Genomic DNA, 23,593 nt, shown 5'->3' with positions numbered 1-23,593 from the left:
TTATTGTAGAAGACAAAAATCATTTTATTTCATCAGACATATTCTTACATTTCGTCACAAGCTTCAAACTAAAACAAACATGAACCAGACACCCATAAGCTTTTCATATCGTTCAAAAAAAAAAAAAAACAGATTACACTTTTAAGCTCTAAAATATATATTTGAAAGGAAAAAAAAAGTACATTTTGATTTAATAAAAAAAAAACAGTGCTAACCTAAAACCTATTTACATGGATCAAGAGACTATACACAAGTTTCATTATACACACACATACATAAAATACAGATTAATCACATTTATTTACATTTGTTAATGTCCGAGCTTATGCTGAAGTACATCTTAAACTTTGTATAAATCGAAACGTGCATTTTAAAATTTAAAAATATTGATACTTTCTCGTATTCTGAATCTTTTCAGTAAATTTCAGTTTTATACACCATCCAGATATAATTTTCATATATTGCATATTGGAATTATAAAAACATTGTATTTGCTACTTAATAATTTGATACTTGAGGGTGAAGAGAAACGGCCCACCATTAGAAAGAGTGTGTTCCAAAATTTAAAAATCCCTCATAAATCCAAATGAAAAAAAAAGCGAGAAAAATATTTTGTCGAAGACTTCATTTGTGAGTATTAATAGGTGGGAAAAGAAAAAAAATTCACGATTAGTAAAAATCAACAAATTCCAAATCTGTATCAAAAAACTTCTATAAATTGAGACCAAGATATCTCATTTTCCTCTAGTTTTTCTTAACAGATGGTTAAATGATTTTGTCAGAAACATGGTAGCCAATTGTCACTCCAGCCAAGTTGGAAAATACAAAATGTAGCCTGCTTATAACGAAAAAGAACAGAAAACATACGTTTGCTTATATAGCTGCCTTTTAACGAGCTAAATGAGCTATAAGTAAGGCACACATTTCAAAGAATTCCATTATGTTATGAGCTTGTTGAGTTTGAGTAGAAGCCGAATCCGAACCTAAAATGAGCATAAATACAAAAGTACTTTAATTGATTTCTACTTTGTAATATACACTGTTTCATAATGATAAATTAGTTGCAACAAAAAAATAACAATAGTCAAAAGAAATAATTGGAAGCCTTTTAACTTTATGGTAGAAATAGGGTCATGTTACAAAAAAGAAATGAAAGTAACTGAGTAAACTTCACACAATTTTCTTTTTTTGAAAATTAAAGCAGTCAAATTTCACTTTAAAAGTGGGTTTCACAATGATGTGAAAACACTACTGGCAGAATATCTTCAAGCTATTTGTCAAATCAGTATAAAATTACAGGTGGACTATTTAACCAGTCAACTGGTTACAACGGCATTTGCCATCACTGGAATTTTTCTGTCTTTATCACATGGATATGACAAAATAATTTCTCGTACAGGTGCTGGCACCTGTACAGCCATCCTTCTACTTTACTATCTCACCACTAGATGGAATTGAAAAATATTTCAAGGTCAGATTATTTCTATTATCTTCATCATGCTTTGTGTAAGGCTGCATCCCAAAGCATTTTTTTTTCCGGTTTTTCTCAGATTCCCTTGTTAAGATGCATCCTTTTATTTAACTCGTATCTTTTAAGAAGGGTTTAGCTGCTACGTACATGGATCCACATAAATTAGTCAGTAGCATTCCTTACAGTCACAGGACATATTATGAACCTGGGCCCTACAAAGGATATGGGCCAACAAGGCTCCAGGCCTGAGGCGATTCTCCAGGATGTGGGAGCTATGCTAACCCCTCTACTTTGGGTGTCACTGTCTCCACATTCCTTGATGCTTATATTTTTTGCAAAGAACCCTCTCCTTAGAAGTGCATCACATGGGCTATTTGACCCTTTCTACCACATAAAACAAATATAAAAATACACTTTTCTCGTTTGTGACTTTTCAGTTCGACAAATTATCTTCAGTTTGCCTTTGTACATCCCATTTGAAAAGTTTTCCCCATCTCATAAGTGGTAACATAAGTTTTAAATTTTGATACATCATTTTTAACAAATTAGAGAAATATTTACAGTATTCATTTTGAACTTAATCAAATGCAATGGGTTGTTCAAGAATTGAATATTTCTATTTAGAAAAATAATTAGTAATTACTATTATTTTTTTTACGATGACTTCAAATGCATAGCAAAAAGAACATGAACACAGTTTTCATGTTTTCACAAAAAATTCAATCAAAAAATATTAATAGATTTAAACTTCCAAGATAAGGGAGAGAGAGCATGCACATCTTTAAAAAAAGGGGGCACTAGGAGAAATCCGCCAGTTGAATGGTTAATCATACATATAACTTGTATACATTCCACTGCAAAATTTGTGGCCCCAACGTATTTATATTGTCAAGCAATATACTTGTTTAGTGTTCTTGATGGTGCTGCCATCCGACTTCCTTATTTTGAAATGGAGATGGTAAATTCAAGTATTTTTTTCATGTTATGAAAGAATTGTGTTGAAGGTCTGCCTGCTTTCTTTGAAGAAACGTTCCCAAATACATTAATTAAAACAGACTTTTCCAGGTGGACTACAAGGTGTAGTCTTGAGAATATGCAAATTACATAATTACAGTAGGACCTTGGTATAACACATATTACTTTCGATGTCAGCCTGCCTATATATCAAGAGTATATTCGAAGGACAAATAACAAATTGGGGCTACTTATTATAAAGTCATGCTGCTTCTGAATTCACTATTTGTACCTCCCCTCCAACCAAGAGTGATATACCGAGGTCAAACTGCATATTGGGTGTTTAACATGTGATGTCAAAATATGTCAAACATGGATAAAGCCCGGGAAAAAACTAAAATCCTTTTTTGAAACACTGAAAAAAAAAAAAAATTTCACAGAAACAGTAGTTCCACAATATGTAAGTAGACTTTTATAAAGGAAAAAGGATCTGTGGTGGCCGTAAACACCAGAATATATCAAACCTATATTTTTACAACTATTTGTCACAAAGTTTTTTATTTTCTCTTTTCTGACAATATTGGGATATTATATAGACAATATTAGATATTTCGACAACTCTTCCAGGTATATATAATCCTTGAGAAAATCAATTTAATGAAAATCTTCTGGAAAAAAAAAAGTATTAAGGCGATATTACTACACTACTCCAATTACTTATATGAACTGAGAGTCAAATTTACTAGTGATCACTCAACTGATCAAGGAGAAATTAATTTTTACACTTCCTTAAATAGGTACAGTAAGATAGAGGCGCTACAGAAACACTACACAAGCCTTTAAGTACCACTTAGCAAGGTTTTTTAGTGGCTAGAAATGTTTTTAGAAAAGTTATACATTTGTAGGACTTTGTCCATGGAATGTGATTGTATAGGAATTATCAGAACTCCCATCGTTTCAATGTAAAAAAATTGTCTGTTTAAAGTCTAGACTAAGAGAAGTCCTTGCGATTTCTACTTTTCTTAAAATTCCTCCAGATTCTGCTACTGCAGCACCGATTGTTCTGTGATGTACGTCACAGATTTTGGCATACTCTGCTTTGGGGGAGAAGTCTGGAATATTAAAATGTCAAAATCCCTGAACTAACCAATCATAAGAACCTATGGCTCGCTTTCATCAATTTCTTCTAATTTAAATAAGAAATTATCCTTACCAGATGCTTCCGCGGTTTCTTCCGAGTAACCAAGGGATTTAAAATCAAGCAGGTAACTTTTGTAATCAACCTGGTATAGCTGGAGTGACATCTTGGTCTGCAACAGTAAAAGGAGTGTCAGTACCAATTTTCTAGTATTCATATCAAAAAAGTTGAGACAGGGAAAACAGTTTTTTTTTACAACCAATTAAATTTCATACAACTTGAATTCGTGAAGTTTTACTATATGAGTAATACATCTCAATTTTATATCGTAAAATATTCATCAAATTTTGTGATAACACAAGTATTCTTTCAAAGTGCTTTATACAATCAATGCCTATCAATTACTATCCTACGGTCATTCATTTGTACTTGGAAGTTAAGAAACATTACGATGGGAAAAAATATTTCACAACTCCTCACCCAACTATTTTTGTTGTGGCATTTATTCGGGAGTCTTGACTGTTTTTCAGATGTCCCAACTGTAGCTGTACTCAATATGCCTAGTACCTTCCAATATGTACAAGATTCATACCATAAAAATTATAAAAAACACAATTGTCATTAGGGTTGGCCACTCTAATGAGCAATTCCTGTAAACAAGTAGTTACTAAAGTTCAATTTCTTGCCCTGTATTCGTCGAAGTAGCAACAAGTAAATGTTAGAAGAAATGCAATTTTAAGATGCAAGACTGCCTACACCAGGGGTCTTTTCAATGCTTGGCCTGTATAGCTCTTTGGTAATGTTTAATATACCATAGTTGCCCATGTTCCTTGAAATGTCAAATGTTGTGCCAATAGTTAAAAGTGTGCCTGGTCTACACTATTAACTAAAATAAAATGTACAATAGAACTTTAGTCATTTCAAAAGAAATCTATACACAAATTTACTTACATATTTGTTTGTGACTGGATTCTGCCGCCTGACAATCACATGAAAAGGATTGGCTACTTTCCATTCCTATTAAAAAAATAAATGGAAACATTGTTAATCATTGAATAAATTTAAATTAAATCATTTTTGTAACACCATTTTCTACACACAAAGGCGATTAGATAAGAGACTTAACCGTTTACAGACAATTAACAAACTTGCAGAGACCTCTCTGCATTGGACTATTGCAATAGTGATGTGATCTGCAATTTTATCAGAATCACAAAAAAAAAAAAATTTGGTAACAAATATTAATTTAGGTACTGAATTGGACATATCTGAAAATCATTTAACACAGTATGCATCTTACAAACATGAGCTACTATGCCTCTGAGATAATTTATCTTCAACACTCAAACACATCCTAACTAATTAAATTTAAAAATCGTCCCTCTTATAGTAAAAGCATGAAAAAATGGAAATTTGCATTCAATCAGCTGAGATAGACTGCAAAATAATGTATCCAATGTTTTGCCTGAAATGCAAATGTGTATCCCTATTCAAACAAGTAATAAAACACACACATTTTAGGAAAATAACTTCCATAGAGCAACATGGATAGAGTAAGCATTCAAAAGTCATTTCCCACGCTCTTTCCCCTCCCTCCATTTATGCTTCTAGCATGGGTGGGGGGACAAACTTTCTTTAAATAAATTTTTAAAAGAAAATTGTACTTACAAAAGCGAGGTTTTTCATAGCTCGATAGACTTCATTCATGATGTCAAATGGTTTACTTTGTGAGCGAATACCTGATTAAAAGAAAACACTTTAGATTAAACAACTGAAAGTACTTTGGAATGTAATAGAAGTATTAAGGACACTGATAAGAATCTAAAATGAGCTATTAGATTAACCTTGAATCTTCTCATGGCATACAGGTGGATTATTATAGGGCTTGACAAATACAAGGCAGCAGGCTGCCAATGACAACTGAAAAAAATTAGTATTGCGCCTACATTTTTTTGCGATTTGTCAAGATCTTGTTACTTTGCTGCTTGTGGATTATACAGATTTTGTCACATCTTCTTGTAGTTCAATTTTACTGGCCACCCATTCCCGAAAGTTGTCATCCTACACCACAGCCATGTGAATATACCTCCTTTGGCATACATGTTCATATTTGTTGTTACAAATAGAGTGCTAAAATTATAGAAATCTGACAAATCTCATGCACTAACAAACCATATTGCCTTGATAAGGAAAGAACTGAAGTATAGATATTTCAAAGGAATCTAAATACTTTTGGCACAATTTTTTAGCTTGTGAAAAATATGGCAAGCTATGAAGTATTTAAGGCTGTCACATATCCCAGTAATCCAGAATCAATACCAAGTGATCTTACAAAGATAAGGAAAATGTTTATAAATTTCAATGATTAACATTAAATTTTTCATAGAACCTTGGAGGCCAATGAATCCAGTTGTTTTGTCAAAACAGATATCACACTCAGATTCAAAAACTTACCCAAGTGCCATCGCGCTCTTTTTACTGGAGTACCTTTACCTTTGTCACTGCTGTTTCCACCACTGAGCATTCTTTGTCGACCTAGAAAATACACGAGTCAGTGATGAACTCTATATGGAATTGTCATTTTTGTTAATGTCTCAGATTTGAGAAATTCCAAAACGTATGGAAAATTTTATGGTCAGAAAAACTTAAAACAAAAACTTTTGGATTATCCCTAACATTCCAAATTTATAGAATCAAAAGAAAGATATTTACTAGAATTATCTGATTGAATAGACATAATAGGAAAAAGAATTGGACTTAATGTTCAGGTATCTTTGAATGATTGTTCAAACTGATATCAATTTGTATTTTTTTTTATTTTCAAAAACGAAAACACAAAATACATTTCAAAACAAAACTCCATAGAAAGAACAAGATCTGAACATATAATAATCATATTGGGCCCCAAGGGACACAATGTCCTTCCAGGCAGCCTCTATTCAAGTAACTAGGCTCTTGACAGATCTGTTGATTTCAAAAATAGTCTTAAGTTTCATTAAAATAAAAATTCAGCTGGTAAAACTGAAAGTCTATAAAGAATAGTTCCTGACTTAACTGTCGTTTCACTCTCTCACATTATATGTTAATGGTCTATTATGCCCACATTATTCAAATAAAAATCAAACTGATTAAAATATATTATCATTTACCTGACATTCTTTCTGGATGTGGTCTGGCAGGACTCTGAAAAAAAAAATTAAACATTACTATATACGACTCATGGTTCTACACACAAAACAACATATTCTATTATTCATCAAGTCTTTTAATGAAAGATAAATATTTTTTTCAAAGAGATAATTTATAGCATATAATTACACAGAAGGACTATTAGAGAAATACATGTTACATGTACATACATTTAAAAAAGGTATTGGAAAACTCATTTTAATGCTAACATGGATAATTTTAAGAATTTATAACTTTTAATAAAAACAAAAAAATAAAAACTTTGCCAAAAAAATAAGTAAAGTGCTTAATTTGATTTTCATACTTTAATTTCATAAGTTTAATTTGACATTTTCCTCAAATTTAACCTTGTCCAAACTATCTTGGAACCTACTAGAATATCCTATCACTTAATCTCCACTTTAACAGCTGTTTCAAGTAAAATCCTGGTTTCCCATTTTTCTGTTCTTGATGGTTGTTCAGACCACAAAAAATATTCCTTTTTAGATTTCTGCCTCTACTATACCACCCACCCCTTTTAAACTCACCAAAAAAAACTTAACTTCAACTAGGTCAACTACCCTCTTATGAATAATAATCTTCGTACTCAATTTCCTGACTTTGTCTCTACATCTTCCTTTAAGGATGTTCAACTTCTCTGGAGTAAATTCAAAGCTGTTATCGAAAAATGCAAAGCCACTGTTCCTACTAAATGTCTCTTAAACCCTTGGATCAATCGGGACATTATCCGTCTGAAAAGAAAAATTTGATATGATCTCTAAAATCAAATTCACTGACTCTCCGAAACAATCTGTCTCCACTCGTAACCGCAAAGACCTGATTTTTCACCATAAATCCAATTACCTGTCCAACTCGTCGCCTACCTATCTCAAAGCAAATCCCTCAAAATTCAAAATTCTGGAATTTCTTCTGTCCCAAATGAGGAATCACTTAAAACTCTGGCCTAACTTCTCCCCTCAAAATTTAATCAGACCTCTATTTTCTCCTTCGACCCCCCCCCCCCCCAATACTTTTGATTCACTTCACAACTCCAATTCAGTCATTTTTTCTAAAACTGGTTTCCTGAATTTTTAAATGAATGAAAACCCCACTTTACTGGCCCTGATGGGATCCCAAATCATATCCTTAAATTCTGTGCAGATGAAATTTATAACACTCATTTTTTCAACGTCTCACTGAATACATCTAATCTACCCTGATTGGAAAATTAATAAGGTAATACCCATCCATAAATCAGGTTCACTGTCTCACCCTCTTAATTTTAGATCTATTGTAATCACCTCATGCTGCAAGCTCTTTAAACACATAGTTGCCAAGGAAATCCGCACCCACCTAGACTCAACTTTTTACCCTTAACCAACATGGATTTAGATCATTGTTATCTGTATGTACCCAGTTAACGCTTTACAAATTAGAATATCCAAAACAAATCCACTCGCTTCATTTTTAACTTTTGGTCTTTATCTGTCTCCATTTCGGAGCTCAAATGCCAACTCAATATCCAACCACTTTCCTCTCTTAGACTTCTCGTTTAACTTTTGTTTTCAAAATCCTCCATGGGTTTTAATATCGACACATCTAACATTCTAATTATAAACCCTCACATTTCTGTTTTAGACTAGACCATTCCCAAAAATAACAGCCCATCTTTGCTTCTTCAGATTGGAAGAAATTAAATTTATGGCAAACTATTATTGACTGGAACAATCTACCACCAAATATTGTAGATTGATATCACAGGAAAATTCACGAATCTTAGTACAATCATTTTTATCATACTTTACCACTGCATCCTCTTGTATAGGCTTCGGCCAAGCAATATTGAATAAATAAACACTTCTTGAGATTCGCAATAGGCATATAAAATAACATGCACAAGGCAATCTGATGGAACTAAAAAAACATTAGTTTTATCTGAATGTTTGCCATAGCAGGATTCAACTACATATTAGTACAGAATCAATACAGATTTTCATTTCCCCCACATAGGTAATTTTAAAACAATATATAAATGGCAATAAAACCCACATTCTTTTATAACCACTAATAAAAAATTTTCAATCATATACAAACTGAAAAGATTTGTTTTAATACTGTATACTAACATCTGAGGTTGGAGGCGGACTTGAAGCCAAGTAGAAACTATCGGCCCTCATGTCTTTTGTTTCATCCTCGATTCTCTTGTTATCGACGATTAAATTATATGCGATGGCTAACTGATTATGCGGATCCCCACAAAGTAAAGCACTGTGGACTTCATTTCTTGTGACAGTGAATTTCTATGGAAAAAATAATTGCATACAAATAGTTATTTTTTCAAGACAGTGAAATTTATAATTTGATGCAATGAATTTAAAATTGGATAAATTTCAAAATACAAAAACTGAAACCATATTAATAGTAATTCAGAAGGGGGAGGGAACGCTTGTTATACAAACCTGTGTGTGTGTATTATTGAACCTCTAAAACATCCTCTCCCCCTCTGTTGGGTGATAGAAGCTACAGACTTAACATAGGATCCTATGGGTTCACGAGTTGGGGGATGATGGAACAAAAAGTTTGGGAAACTATGCCCGCCACAAATATAGGAGAAACATTGAGAAGTGAATTTCTTGGCTAATGGCTACACAGCCCAGAAGCTACGCTGAAGAGCCAAAAAAACTGCCTAATATCGTGTAGGGCCCCTGCGAGCCCGCAGAAGTGCCGCAACACGACGTGGCATGGACTCGACTAATGTCTGAAGTAGTGCTGGAGGTAATTGACACCATGAATTCTGCAGGGATGTCCATAAATCCGTAGGAGTAAGAGGGGGTGAAGATCTCTTCTGAACAGCACGTTACAAGGCATCCCAGATATGTTCAATAATATTCATGTCTGGGGATTTTGGTCGCCAGCAGAAGCGTCTGAAGTCAGAAGAGTGTTCCTGGAGCTACTTTGTAGCAATTCTGGATGTGTGGGTTGTCGCATTGTCCTGCTGAAATTGTCCAAGTCCGTCGGAATGCACAATGGACATGAATGGGTGCAGGTGATCAGACAGGATGCTTACGTACCTGTCACCTGTCAGAGTCGTATCTAGACGTATCAGGGGTCCCATATCACGCCAACTGCACATGCCCCATACCATCACAGAGCCTCCACTAGCTTGAACAGTCCCCTGTTGACATGTAGGGTCCATGGATTCATGGAGGTTGTCTCCATACCCGTCCATCAGCTCGAAGCAATTGGAACCGAGACTTGTCAGACCAGGCAACGTGTTTCCAGTCCAATGTCTGTGTTGTCGGGCCCAGGCGAGACATAAAGCTTTGTGTCGTGCAGTCATCAAGGGTACACGAGTGGGCCTTCGGCTCCGAAAGCCCATATCGATGATGTTTCGTTGAATGGTTCGCACGCTGACACTTGTTGATAGCCCAGCATTGAAATCTGCAGCAATTTGCGGAAGGGTTGCACGCCTGTCATGTTTAATGATTCTCGTCAGTCGTCGTTGGCCCCGTTCTTGCATGATCTTTTTCCGGCCGCAGCGATGTCGTAGATTTAATTTTTTACCGGATTCCTGATATTCACGGTACACTCGTGAAATGGTCGTATGTGAAAATCCAAATTTCATCGCTACCTCGGAGATGCTATGTCCCATCTCTCGTGCGCCGACTATAACACCACGTTCAAACTCACTTAAATCTTGATAACCTGCCATTGTAGCAGCAGTAACCGATCTAACAACTATGCCAGACACTTGTGTTATATAGGCGTAGCCGACCGCAGCGCCGTACTCTGATTGGTTCCATATCTCTTTATTTGCATACGCATGCCTGTACCAGTTTTTTTGGCTCTTCAGTTTATATGAATGAATGCCAGTCATAAAAGAATGTTGGTACCATCTTCTTAGGCTAAGTGTTTCAAGTTGAGACGTGGTTCTCAAAATGTAGTTTCTCTCTCTTGTAGCTTTTTATTGCTTTAGTGATTATGCATTGGTGTGATGCGCACATGTGGTTTCACTATAATAACAATTTTCAAATAAATGCTGATTTTTTTCTACCGAGTATAACTCTGCATTACCTATCAAGCGTTATACATCTCGTGTTATCTTAGATATCCTGGATAAAAACTGCCAACCTATCTGGATGCCATGATTGAGAAACACTGATGTAAGATTGCAAGGGACCTTTTTACGATATGTAATCTATATGAATCCAGTATCCATTACAATTTTAATTTTCATTGTTTCGTGTTACAAAGAAAAATCCAGATATTTGTTGTGTACTATATACACCCTCTGCATACACATTAACCACAAAAAAAAATATATAAATCCATGGTAAATACTCATCTTTTAGGATTTTAATAATTAAAACCAACAGTGTACAGTTAGAAGTAAGTTATCCCAAAAATATGCTGTTCACACACACATTCAAGGCACATGTAAATATGATAGAACTGAAAAAAAATAAAAATTGATAGAAAATGTTCTCAGTTATAAATACAAACCTCACAAACTTCATCTAAAGCTGTCATGTTTATAATTGAAGCATCCTGGTCATTAGCTGTTGGAAACAAATAGTTCGGGAGATCTTTTTTAAACCAATCGTGGTTCCTGAAATACCATGTTATGTTTTAACCAAAATCAAAATGCACACATATTTCATATAAATATTACATAAACACTAAGCAAACGAAGATAAATTTCATTAAATGATCACAAAGATAACATCTGTTAAGCAAATATAATTAACACATACACATTTCTTTGCATACAAATTTTTTAATTCAATAAATTTTAGTTAGTCACGTGTGCAAGAAGCCCTTTTTTATCAAAAGTTTGGTCCCAAATAGGAGTTTTCTTATGCATGGATAGTATTTTCGATGTATCAGGTTTTTTCGAAATTTTAAGCCCCCTCCAACTAAAAAAAACAAGGTTCCCAATACACTTTATAATATAAGGCAATTCATATTTACTTGATGTCACTCATTGTAGCTCTTTTTATTGGGTCTATCTCAAGCATTGTGTAGATGAGATTTGCCACAGAACGATTCAGATAATCAGGTATGGTGAAAATTCCAGCTACAATAACAAAACCATACAATTTCTATTGATGAAAATATGCGAATAATAATTCCAAATATTTTTTGAAATATAAATTCTTAAATTTTGTATATATAGATATGTTTTATTTAAAAACGACTTACATTTTATTTTTTTAAACAGCGTTGGCACATGTTCATCGTCAAATGGTAACTGTGAAGAAAGAAAACCAATTAGAATTTGGCAAGTATAACAAGAAAAAAATTACTATTTAAACTTGGTCATTACTTAATCTTGGTAAATTAAAACAAATGACCAATTGTCAGGGTTGCCAAAAACCAGTGTTTTTTTTTTGAGATTTTGATATCGAGACATAAGGAAAAAAAGTTACATGGTATAGCTTACATAAATATATAGACAGCAATCTACGGGAATTATTAAGTAATTATACCAGTGGCAGCTCATTACAGAAAATTTTGGGGACATCAAAATCGTTTTGCATTTTATTATGATATGGGCTCACAGGCAAGTATGGCCTCATGATTTTGAGTGGCAAAAATTCAGATAATATAGACTATATTTACTGACAAACACCTTTAACTGTAATTGCAAGGGACCAGTTGGTTTCTGCTTTGCCCTGGGCTTTTATGTCAAAAATTGGGTACTGGACATAGAAATATTGGATTTGAGATTTTCCAGTAAATTTGCATCTATCATAGCTACTATAGAAATAGTAGCAAATATTGGAGGGAGAAAAGGGTACTCTGGCTATGGGTCTCAAGTTTAAGCCTATGGTCCAGGATACAAAGTAAACCTATTTCATTAGTGAAAACTTTTAAATTATCTGAGCACGGTGTGAACCCAGCTTTAGCCCCTCCCCCTCAGGCAGAATATGCTGAAATCAGTGGCACACGTCACATTTCTCAAAATTCTTCCAGATTGTTCTATAAAAAATACTATTGTGGGAATTTTTACCACAGCATTTCCAGTCAGAAGAGAGGTTGTTGCAGAACAATGCAAAATAATTTGCTTTGAGGTTTAGGCACTGGTATATGCAAAAGGGGAGGGGTTAAGGTTCTAACCCCCCCCCTCCCTTCCTAAGAATATTCTTAGGCGCATGATATATTCTAATCTCACATTTTTTTAATCTCTCATCAGTAGACAAAGGGGGAAAAAAAAAGACTAATTCGAACACCATTTCACCATATTTTAAAAATGCGACAAAGGATTACACACCTAGCAACTTTCTGCAGATGAACAAGAAGTTTCAGCTAGACGAGGTTGTACAGATCTCAGTCTTTTACTTGCAGTGTGTTAAAATATAATGGGAAGAAACATGATCTAAATAGCATTGAATACATATTTACTTATGGATTTCTCCTAAGATAGTATGACAATGCATTAATATTTACAAAGCATACAGCTTGCGAGTAAGTGCAGTTTTAGGGTGTAATTTTTTACAAGTTTTTCCACCTGGTTTTTAAGTTATGCATAATCAGACCAATCCTGCCAATTATTCAAAATGATACGGAAAGTAATAACTCGCATCAAACTCCAACATTACATACTACCATACTGGCCCCTTCAAGCCAATTCTGAAAATTAGTTTACATTACCTTTTTCATACCAAAATTTTAAACAAAAGTCCTCAAAAACTATTGGCATCAATCACAAAATGTTACAAATACAGTTATTAAATTTGCATATTCTATTTGTAATTTAAACTACAGCTCAAGTTTATTAGAAATCAAAAATAGAAAAATTCTTCAAAAGCCATATTTTAAACTAAATACATTTATATGACACGATATTGCTCTCCAGTTAATGCAAGATATACAGAAAACTGGATGTTGTGAAGATATTCATTTTTTGAGATTATTTTTTAAGGAAGGAAAAACTCATCTGCCTCTACCGGAATCACTTGTCCGACAAACGAGGGACTCTGGTTCTACTTCCCGTAGAGGCAGATGTTTTTCCTTCCTTAAAAAATCATCTCAAAAAAATATCTTCACAACATCCAGTTTTCTGTATAATTGCATAAATACATTTAATCTATTAGTTATAGTATTAATTCAAAACTTTAGCTTTTCAAAGACAAAAAAAAAAAAATATTAGACATTAGATTTTTGTCTTGCAAATGAGACATTTTGAAATTTAAATACCTGGTGCAATCATAGTTTTTCAAAGCTCACCAATCTATAGACAAAAAAGTTAAATTTGGCCGATTCTATACAGAAAGATTTAATCTTCAAAAGGCAGAATTATGACATGCAAGAATAGCAGAAAAATTACTCAACTGTTCCACATAAAAGTGCATAAAGTATCACTCCACAACTCCAAATGTCAACCTCTGGCCCAGCATATAGCCTATATTATAAAACATTTTCATTATAAAACAGTAACAAGACAAATGAAATAATTTACAGATTTGACTCATCAATACCACTTCAGATTTTCTCAATTGTATTTTAAAAGTAAATCAATTATCAATCAAAAATAGAAAAAAATTCTCCTCAAAAGCTATATTTTAAACTGAATACATTTAATCTATTAGTTATACTAGTCATCTTCCACCTGATGCTCGCGGGTACCATAGTGCTCCAGGAAGCATCAAGAGTGCTCAATATTAGTGTTCAATTTCATGCTCACGAGCACTTGATCAATTAAACACCCTGTGAAAACTTCACCCAAGGATTACAATTATGGAACTTTTTTCGCAAAAAAAGTTGAGTAGTGTGCAGAAATTTTATAAAAATGAACTTTATAAATTGTGTTTTACTTTTTCTTCAATAGTCTGACTCAAAGATGGGATAACATGGTTTAGATGCATATCATTTACTGCTTTAAAATCATAAGAGATAGCTTACTTTCCAGATATGACTTCTGGTGCAGCATAATTTGGAGAACCGCAGCTTGTTCTGAGGAATTCCCCATCCATCATCATGTTGGATAATCCTATAAGTTAATATCAAAAAATTATGCACTACTTGCAAATAATTACATCTTCCTAGCATTGTAGCTATTTCATACATACAAGGACTTATTAGATTGGGACCCATGCAGTTTGAAACTGATTTGGTACAAACAATTTTAGTTTATCAGCATTTGATATCAGGCTTGTTGATCTAGAGGTAATGAATAATGTACAAATTGAATACTGTAGGAAAAAAATTAAATTTTTTTTCTAAGTAAACAGTTTATTTCTACAAACCAAAGAATAACTCGCGCAGGATTTGATTTACAATTTATTTACAGTAACTTTTAATTTAACCATCTCAAAGCCCCAATTTTTGGTCGAGCTATATAACAAAAAAAAATTTATGCATGACAAAAAATATTGTTTCAAAATTTAACAACAAAACATAACCAGACCAGAAGTTCTGTAATGAATACAGCCACACATTTTTTGAATACGAAAGCCTTTCGATATTCTCCCTCCCCCCTAACTTGTTTCCAACATGTATGAAATTTTACATGAACTTAAATAATAAACTGACCAAACTAGTAAACTGACCAAAATCTGCAATCTTGACATTTAGACGTTGATCTAAAAGAAGATTTTCTGGTTTCAAGTCCCTGTGAACAACCATGTGACGATGACAATAATCCACTCCCGATATTATCTGTTGAAAAAACCTCCTTGCTTCACCTTCTTTTAGCTAAAAAAACACCGGGTAGATTGATATCAAATGAAAGCGGGAAAAAAACAAAAAAAAGCCAGTTTAACACTGTTTTACTGAAGAGGCAAAAAATAAAATCCAGAATTTGCTTCCAGTAACTAAATAAATTCCAGAAAAAGAACAGAAGTCAGTGTAAAAAAAAACTAACGATTGAATAATTTGCTAAAAAGACAGTTTTGATGGAATACATCATTGAAAGAGAACAAATCTTTTAGGCTGTCCAAGAAATACAACCAAAAAAAAACTCAATTGGGAAGGTTAATGAAAAAAAAAATTCTTGAAAAGAAAAGTAAAAAATACATCAGAAGAGATGACTTAAGTTATAAAAAAGGTCTTTGTGCTCAATTGGAGATTAGTTACAACCCCAAGAAATAAATACATGCATAGAGTTTGACAAGAGCACTTGAGAAAACCAAGTTCAATCATTATTTCTTACCTTCCCATTTTTTACAATGTAATCAAAAAGCTCTCCCCCAGAAACATACTCCATAATCATGAAGATATCTGTCGGTGTGCTAATGACTTGGTACCTAAATTAGAGATAAAATATTAAATATCACTGGGGCTATGAATGGCAATATAGAAATAACATTTCAATATTTAATTTTTTTTGGTTCATGAATAGTGAAGCAAACATACTTTCATTTTTCAAAAAATAAAAAGCAATCGCTTAAAGCGCTTTAAGTATTTTATTTAAGTATTGAATGTAAATGCTCTTGCTGGTATGTCATTAAGAGATTTTGAAGTCTTAATACCCTAATTGCTGGATATTTGGATATTTTTAATTTGTGTGTGTGAGTGATTGTAACAATCCTCAAGTATAGGTAATACCACATTTATGTGGTGTTTCCGTGAAAGCAGGTATACCTCACCTATCTACAATCATACAGTTTCACAGCTCATACAAGATAAATGCAGATTAGTTTTTTTTTTGGCCACACCCTCTAGCACCTACTTCTATTTTTATATTCATATACACTTTATTACTTGTTGCTACTACATGCACTTCTAAAACTTTAAAAGTACAACAGACATGACCGCATGCAACAGTGGGGCTGACAGCGATGCAGTCCAGTATGGGGGGGGGGAGGGAGGTCAGACAATTATATATTTTTCCACACAACATTCATTTCACCATAAATAAGACCTATGAAATGCCTAGCCTGGGACCTTACTTCAAGATATATGTGGGAAACGGGCATAGCAACAGGCACATGGTTCGTACTCTTCCAACGAAAAAAGATTCAAGGACTATTCAAGCACTTTTCAAGGTAAACCTTAAAAATTCAAGGACTTTTTTTACAAACGCATATTTCACATGAACAGGCACATATTTAATTTTGATTAAAACTTTCAGAGATTACATTTCTACCTACTTTATTTCACATCATCCGTAATGAATAAAGGAGGCCACATACACAGATATATATCATATAAAACATATGACACATTGAATAACAGTTCGTGCCTGTCAATTTCCTCATTGAAACGTAGTTTAGTCTCCAAATATTGCAATTAATTTTCTTTTAAAGACTAAAAAAAACTCTTCTAAAGATAGAAAAAGATTAAATTATTTCTTTCATTAATTTCATTTCTTTCTTACTCAAGGAATAATTGCTTTTATCAATGCTGAAATTCTTTCTTTTGCTAATGCTGAAATTCTCTCTTTTGCTAATGCTGAAATTCTTTCTTTCATTAATGCTGAATTCTTTTATTGATTCTAAAATTATTTCATTAATTCTGGAATTATTGCTTTATTAATTTTGGAATTCTCTTATCAATGCTGAAATTGTCTCATTAATTTTGGAATCATATCATCGATACTGAAATTATTTCTTTCATTTATTGTTTTAAACTCCTTTAAACAACTATGGATGCCATTAAAAAATAACGGAGATGCGCTGACATTCAACGCATCACATGATTTTCAAAGGAATGATGTAGACCACTGACGTCATACCAGCGCCGGTATTAGAGGGCGCGGTAACTGCTCCGGGTGGAAATTTTTAGGTGAACACCGTTATAAAATTATCGAATTCCGAATTGGTGGGGGCGGCAAGACAATACAAAAATCCTAGTTATGGCCCTGCATCACTCCTTCTAGTAATATAATAAGCTCAATGGATTTCAGCGCCGATTCACCCACTGAAGCATAGCTTGCATTTGGCGGCATTTTTGTCTGGCACACTCAGCAACCAATCTTGATCGAAGGGATTTTTCAGCCACAAGTAATTAAAAGTACACACACTTGCTACTCATTTTTTTATTTCTTTCTTTAACCTTATACAAGCGCTTCACATCACCCCTAAATAAATATTTTGTTCACAGCATGGGCGGAGATACGGTGGGGGGGGGGGCAGTGTTAAAGGTGAAGTTGACTGATATCTAATGTATATATGAATTGACATCATCGTGCCCCCCAGAAATAATGACCATGCCCCCCCCCCCCAGACTTCCAAGTCTATCTCTGCATATGGTTGACAGTAATCAGAGGAAGCTTCGCTCACTTACGGACCGAAAGGCTGAAATTATTTCGGCAAACATGAAACTTTTTTTCTAAGATATTTATTTCTCAAGTCCTCCAGAAAAAATACCTAGTACAAAAATTTAATGACTTCCAACGACTCCAAATACGTCTACATACGATCACAGGATACATGCTACCATAAAGCCGGGTTTTCCTAGAAGTGGGTTGTTGCAATACCTTCTAGAGTAGAAGTCCTTCTACTGTAGAAAGAGATATTGGTTGTTGGGGGCATGGCCCCCACAAGGGGTGGGCTGACAAGGCTCCAGCCCTGGGGCCCGGGAAGATTTTAATCATTTTTTTGTTTTTTCACGCTATAAATTCATCATAAAGGGGGCCTCATAGAAGTCTGGTTGGGGGGGGATGTAAAAGATCCCTAGCACAGATCCCTAGCATCCTGAAGCAGAGCCCCTAGGCTCTGCTTCAGGATGTGGGGGCCATGGTTGGGGGCCAGAACATGCAGACTGAGCTGAAGAAAAAAAACAACGATCGGAAGTTCATTTTGAACTCTAGCTTTTATTCCATAAAAGTTGCAAGGAAAAAAAACAAGATCATTTACGATCATAAAAAAAATAAATAAATAAAACAGCAGACAAATAACAACCCGCAATCTCAGGGAGAAAAAAAACAATCCCGAGATACACGTGGAAAAAAAACCAGCCTACAGTATAAAGCAGAGCTCCCGTGAGGGTGGGAGCACGCCGCCGGCGATTTACATATTGCGTTGGGCCGAGCAGTTCCACGTGCACAGAGAATAAAAAGGGAAAAAACGCATGAACCGAACTGGATCATTTCGCATTGACAGAAACGTGTTACATAATCACACTACGCGTTTGTGTATTCCTACCCTGGCGCATCAGCTCACGGCCCTGGCATCAGCTGCTCTGTCATCTGCATGCTCCGGTTTGAAGGGAAGCACCAAGCTCGATGAAGGGAAGCGAAAGAAAACAAAAATGAATAGAAGATCGGTAAAACGAGTGACGCACAACACATTTGATTCCTCCAGAAGCAGTCGGCCAATCACTCCCGACGTAAAACACTGCCGTGACGCTAATTAGTTGCGCTCTCTAGGAAAACAGTCAAACTTGTTTTCTTATTATTGATAAGTGGACGGCGTGTCATGCTGGGTGATTCACTTTGCACGCGGCACAGAAAACCGCTCCTACGAAAACCCGGCTTAAGAATAATGGGGAAAAACGTGCTTTAAATCCAATTATCCAGGGTTATTGGCTGCTAAGGCTTTTTCCCTGTGCTTTGCACTTTTTTAAGGACGTCACTTACGGAGTAAAAAAAAGTGGCGAAAACTATTTCGGAAAACAAATTTTTCAAGGACTCTCACAGAATTCTTAAAAAAATTTTTTTTTCAAGGACCGTACGAACCATGAGACAGTATACTAGAAAATCTAGAAAGATTTCCAATCTGCAACTTTAAAACTCTAATACAATGCTTAAAAACTCAAATTTTAATTAAAACAGATAAACGTTAAAAACAGGTTTGTGTACAACATATTTGTTCAACTACATAACAAAAAGCACCTGCACAAAATTGTGTCAAATTCCACACACAAACATTGTCTATAACAATACAGTGAAACTTCTCTTTTACGGACAACAAAGGGACAAAAAAATTCTTCCAAAAAGATGGGTGGCCATTAATCAGAGGTTTGAAATGCATACTTTTATTACACAAGGGGATATTTGGCTGCAAAAGAAGAGTGACCGCGTCTGAGGGGGGTGTCTTAACAGGGGTTTCACTGTATTTAAATTTGAAGATGTTCTATGTTGTGCTCTGAAACAGTGAAATATTTGATAAATTTACCTGTAGAATAGATTGGTCTGTGAACTAGATTTTGTTTATTAATAATAAATTAGTTAAAAAGAAAAGAATACTCACAGTTTGATAATGTGCGGATGTCTGAAAAGCTTCAAATTCTGTATCTCCCTTCTGATCTTACCAACTACATCAAGATTTTTGATTTTTTGCCGATTGAGAATCTTCACTGCCACTTTGTGTTTTGTTAACTGATGTTTCGCAGCTGATTAAATAAAATACAATACGGTCAATTTATTGAATAAGTGAAATTCATGAAAATAAAAATTTTCAATCTGCATCAACTTAAAATTCATTTACAAACTAAACATTAATTGTAACCAAGACTCAGATTTTTACGACAAAGATTAAACGTTGCCGATAGGTTAAAAATATTTTTTAAATGGATCCGCAATGATGTTTTATCTTTAAATCATAAAAATCGAAGCACAACACATAACAAAAGTTACTACGATATAAATAATACAACATAGTAAATTACTTAAGTACACTGAACTTTTTAATTGAAACGTGTTATGACAGAGGCCTGTTTGGATTTGAAAAAAAAATCAGTTACTTGGAGTTGGTCAGTTATCATTTAAACATTTTCTATGTTAATGGCATTCCTTAAATGTTCTTACTAAATAATTCCCTTTACAAATGATAAAAGAAAAAAAAAATTAAGTCTCGTTTATATCCTCGCTTCCATGTTCTAGATTTTGAGTAAAAATGTACATGGACACAGCTGGCCTGGAAACTTTTGATGGAGATGGTGAAACATAAACATTCTTGAGCTATCTAGCTTAACATGGCTTTAAGATGCAAGAATCTATAAGCAACTTCGCGCAACAGTTTATTTCAACATATTTTTAATCAGGAGCTTTAACCCAGGGGTCCACAGCAGACCCGTTTCTTGCATGGGGGAAATATGACATGTACCCAGAATGCCAAAATATGACATCCTTTCTGTATTATAGACATGGATCCTTCGCCTCAACGAACACTCTTTAAGGGACCTCAAGCATTCATACTAATTTCAAGTAAAATTCAAGGCAAAAACATGATAAAATGTACCCTGGTCCGCAGACCTCTTCAGTTCTTCGAATGAATTCAAAGGGGATCTGAACTTGAATGAGAAAACAATTGCTTCATCGTTTTTACACTACTACTAAACCACACATGCAACTCATCCACATTTCTCTGCAGAATTTCTAATGAATTGGTACAAATGTTAGAATGTGTGCGTGTTGTGAACTTAACTAAGTTTGTTACTGTGTGATGCGCCACCGTCTGCTATCACTTTATTCTAACTATGAGTGAAGTGCAATGATTGAATAACTGTACCGCTGTAGACCTGTTCCTCTCTGTGGAGAGACTTTAAAGGAGAGATCATTTGCACCTCAAAGTTAGGAACCACAGATGACCAACTTCAGCCAACCACCACTGTGGCACAGATAAGGGTCGGCTGATTATTTTCACACTGCTTTATGATGAACATTATTTTTTAAAAAAGATCAGTGCAGGAACATCATTTAAACTTCATACAGTTGGGGGGAAAAGAACATACGTGTATATAGGCTGGAGAAAACTGGTTTCAGTCGATAAAACCAAATTTTTCAGGAGACTGAAAAGTTTTTCTTTAGAAATCTGGTATCGCTTCCTGCGCATGTCACAAATTGCTTTTCTACAGCACATGTGGTGGACTCTGATCATTTTCCCATCAGCCCATTGCGACTAAAATCCCCCTCCCCCCTCCCGTTGTATCTATCTTCCCTCCCTTATTAACGTTACAACGGATTGAAAACGTTTTGGCTTCTGGTGTTTTACGTGGTGGAAATAGACCATTCTAAGCTATAAAAACTGCCAAATATTAATTTCAATTTTTTTAGACTGAAACCGTTTCCCCCTCCGATCCCTCATGTATATACTTTTACCCTGTTTGTCCATTTCTATTGCATTTCTTAAAGATGGTCAGTGCCCTCTTATTACTAAAAAGGATCTGGAGCACAAAAGGTTAAACGCCCTGCTTGGAATAGACCACAGCTGTTGAGTAACCCAGCAATTTCAAAACTGTAAAAGCATAACCCAACAAGTAATTTAAGCACTTTCCAGTTGGTTGGGTAATAAAGACAGTTAAGGGTTTATTTCCATCCGGTTTTTTTTTTTAGTATATACACGCCCATGATTTTCATTGATGTTCAAAAATACTTGAGCCCATGTATCTCAAACTATATCCAAACATTTTTTTTATTTTCAAGGTCATCTAAATAATCAGTATTACCACTATTTTTACTGCTTCCATTGCAACGGCGATAATTTTAGTGACATTAGAAATTTGCTTGTTCAAATTCAATGGTCCTTGGGTTCACATAGTTCATAGCAATATGCTATTAAATGCCCATGCTACGCGAGAGGCAACTCAAGGTATATGTGAATTCATAGGGTTACATCTCCCACAGAAATTCACGAAGTGAATTGGGGGTTAAGGACCTTAAAAATTTGATAATTTAGTAGAGTTTTTGAATTGATGAAATTCACTAATTGTACGTACTTTTAACTTTGCCGAAGGTGCCGACCCCGAGAGTCTCGCCTAGGATATAGTGGCCTATCTTTACCAAGGGTTGCCCTTGCGATGTTTGACTTTGCATCCTTTCTGCCATGATGACACAAAGAGAACTGAAGAGCTGCCTGTCCCGTGCAAATATAATAACTTAACTAACTCGCTAACATGGATTTTCGACCTTGATGTTGATGCATTGACTCGTATTTGCGTAATAACTCGCACACAGAGCACGCAGTTAATGTTGGGGGACGCGAAATCCTTAAAGATTTTTCCCTTTTCGACATTTTTCCCTATCCATCGGACGCACACGATATCAATTCTTCCGCAGACGAGATTTACGCAGGTCGCAAAATTCATATCTAGTAAGACCCTAACTCAAAAAAAAACTACTTATTTTGTAGGGATTATTCAATTGACCATATTACTCGTTGTTTCTTGTAATTTTGGCTACTCCAATTTTTTTCCTCCATAAAATCGTTCACTTTTTTTTTAGAAGAAAGTCAAATTTATAGTCGTAAAAGAAGTGAATACAGATGATTTTGAATGTTAATAATTATGATTTCGAATATAAATTTATCTTGATTGTTTTCCATAAAAAACATTTTGACTCACCGGATTTATGGTAATTTTTCATTTTCCACCCATAACTTTAGAGGAGAAATAGGGTATTATATTTCTTCTCAATGCCCATAACGAATACTTTCTAGAGTACATCTTCTCTAGACGGTATTGCCATAACACACACTTTTGTGAAAATTTTCATTAAAGCCGGGTTTTCCTAGGAGCAGATTTCCTATGCCGCGCGCAACGTGATTCGCCCAGCGTGACACGCCGTCCACTCACCAGTAAGAAAACCAGCATGACTGTTTTCCTACAGAGTGCAATACGACTGACGACAGTGCTTTACGTCCGGCGTGATTAGCCGACTGCTTCTGGAGGAGTCAAATGCGTCGTGCGCCGCGGTTTTGCCGATATTCTCTTCACTATTATGTGTTTGCTTTTCCTTCCCTTCAAACCGGAGCATGCAGACGACAGAGTAGCTGATGCCAAAGCCATATACTTTATATAGCCGCCCTGATGCGCCTCGCTAGGAAAGCACAACGCGTAGCGTGATTATGTAACACGTTTCTGCCGGCGCAAAACAGTCTAATTCGGTTCACGCGGCGCAACAAACCTATTCCTAGGAAAACCCGGCTTTACATAATCACGCTACGCGTTTGTGTTTTCCTAGCGAGGCGCATCAGATC

At 34.8% G+C, this 23,593-nt stretch overlaps 1 protein-coding gene across 1 annotated transcript; it reads right to left on the bottom strand.

Annotated features, from left to right (window-relative positions):
- Nucleotides 1-22,571, bottom strand: AMPKalpha (AMP-activated protein kinase alpha subunit). Its single transcript, XM_089234360.1, has 16 exons — nt 22,335-22,571; nt 19,868-20,009; nt 15,886-15,979; nt 15,284-15,428; nt 14,637-14,724; nt 14,067-14,136; nt 11,934-11,982; nt 11,703-11,808; nt 11,235-11,340; nt 8,858-9,031; nt 6,713-6,746; nt 6,018-6,098; nt 5,232-5,302; nt 4,515-4,580; nt 3,639-3,735; nt 1-983 (listed from the first exon to the last, which is right to left on the bottom strand). Exons 1-16 carry the CDS (start codon nt 22,441-22,443, stop codon nt 889-891), a joined length of 1,527 nt encoding a protein of 508 aa, XP_089090486.1. The 5' UTR covers nt 22,444-22,571; the 3' UTR covers nt 1-888.
- Nucleotides 22,572-23,593: the final 1,022 nt, after the last annotated feature.

The sequence above is a fragment of the Pholcus phalangioides genome, unplaced genomic scaffold (assembly GCF_987345545.1).
Source record: "Pholcus phalangioides strain wild (caught in Gottingen) unplaced genomic scaffold, Ppha-v1.0 ptg000008l_1, whole genome shotgun sequence".
Taxonomy (NCBI): Eukaryota; Metazoa; Arthropoda; class Arachnida; order Araneae; family Pholcidae; genus Pholcus; species Pholcus phalangioides.
Note: the sequence above shows the minus strand (reverse complement) of the source record. Positions and strands in the feature narration are given on the sequence as shown.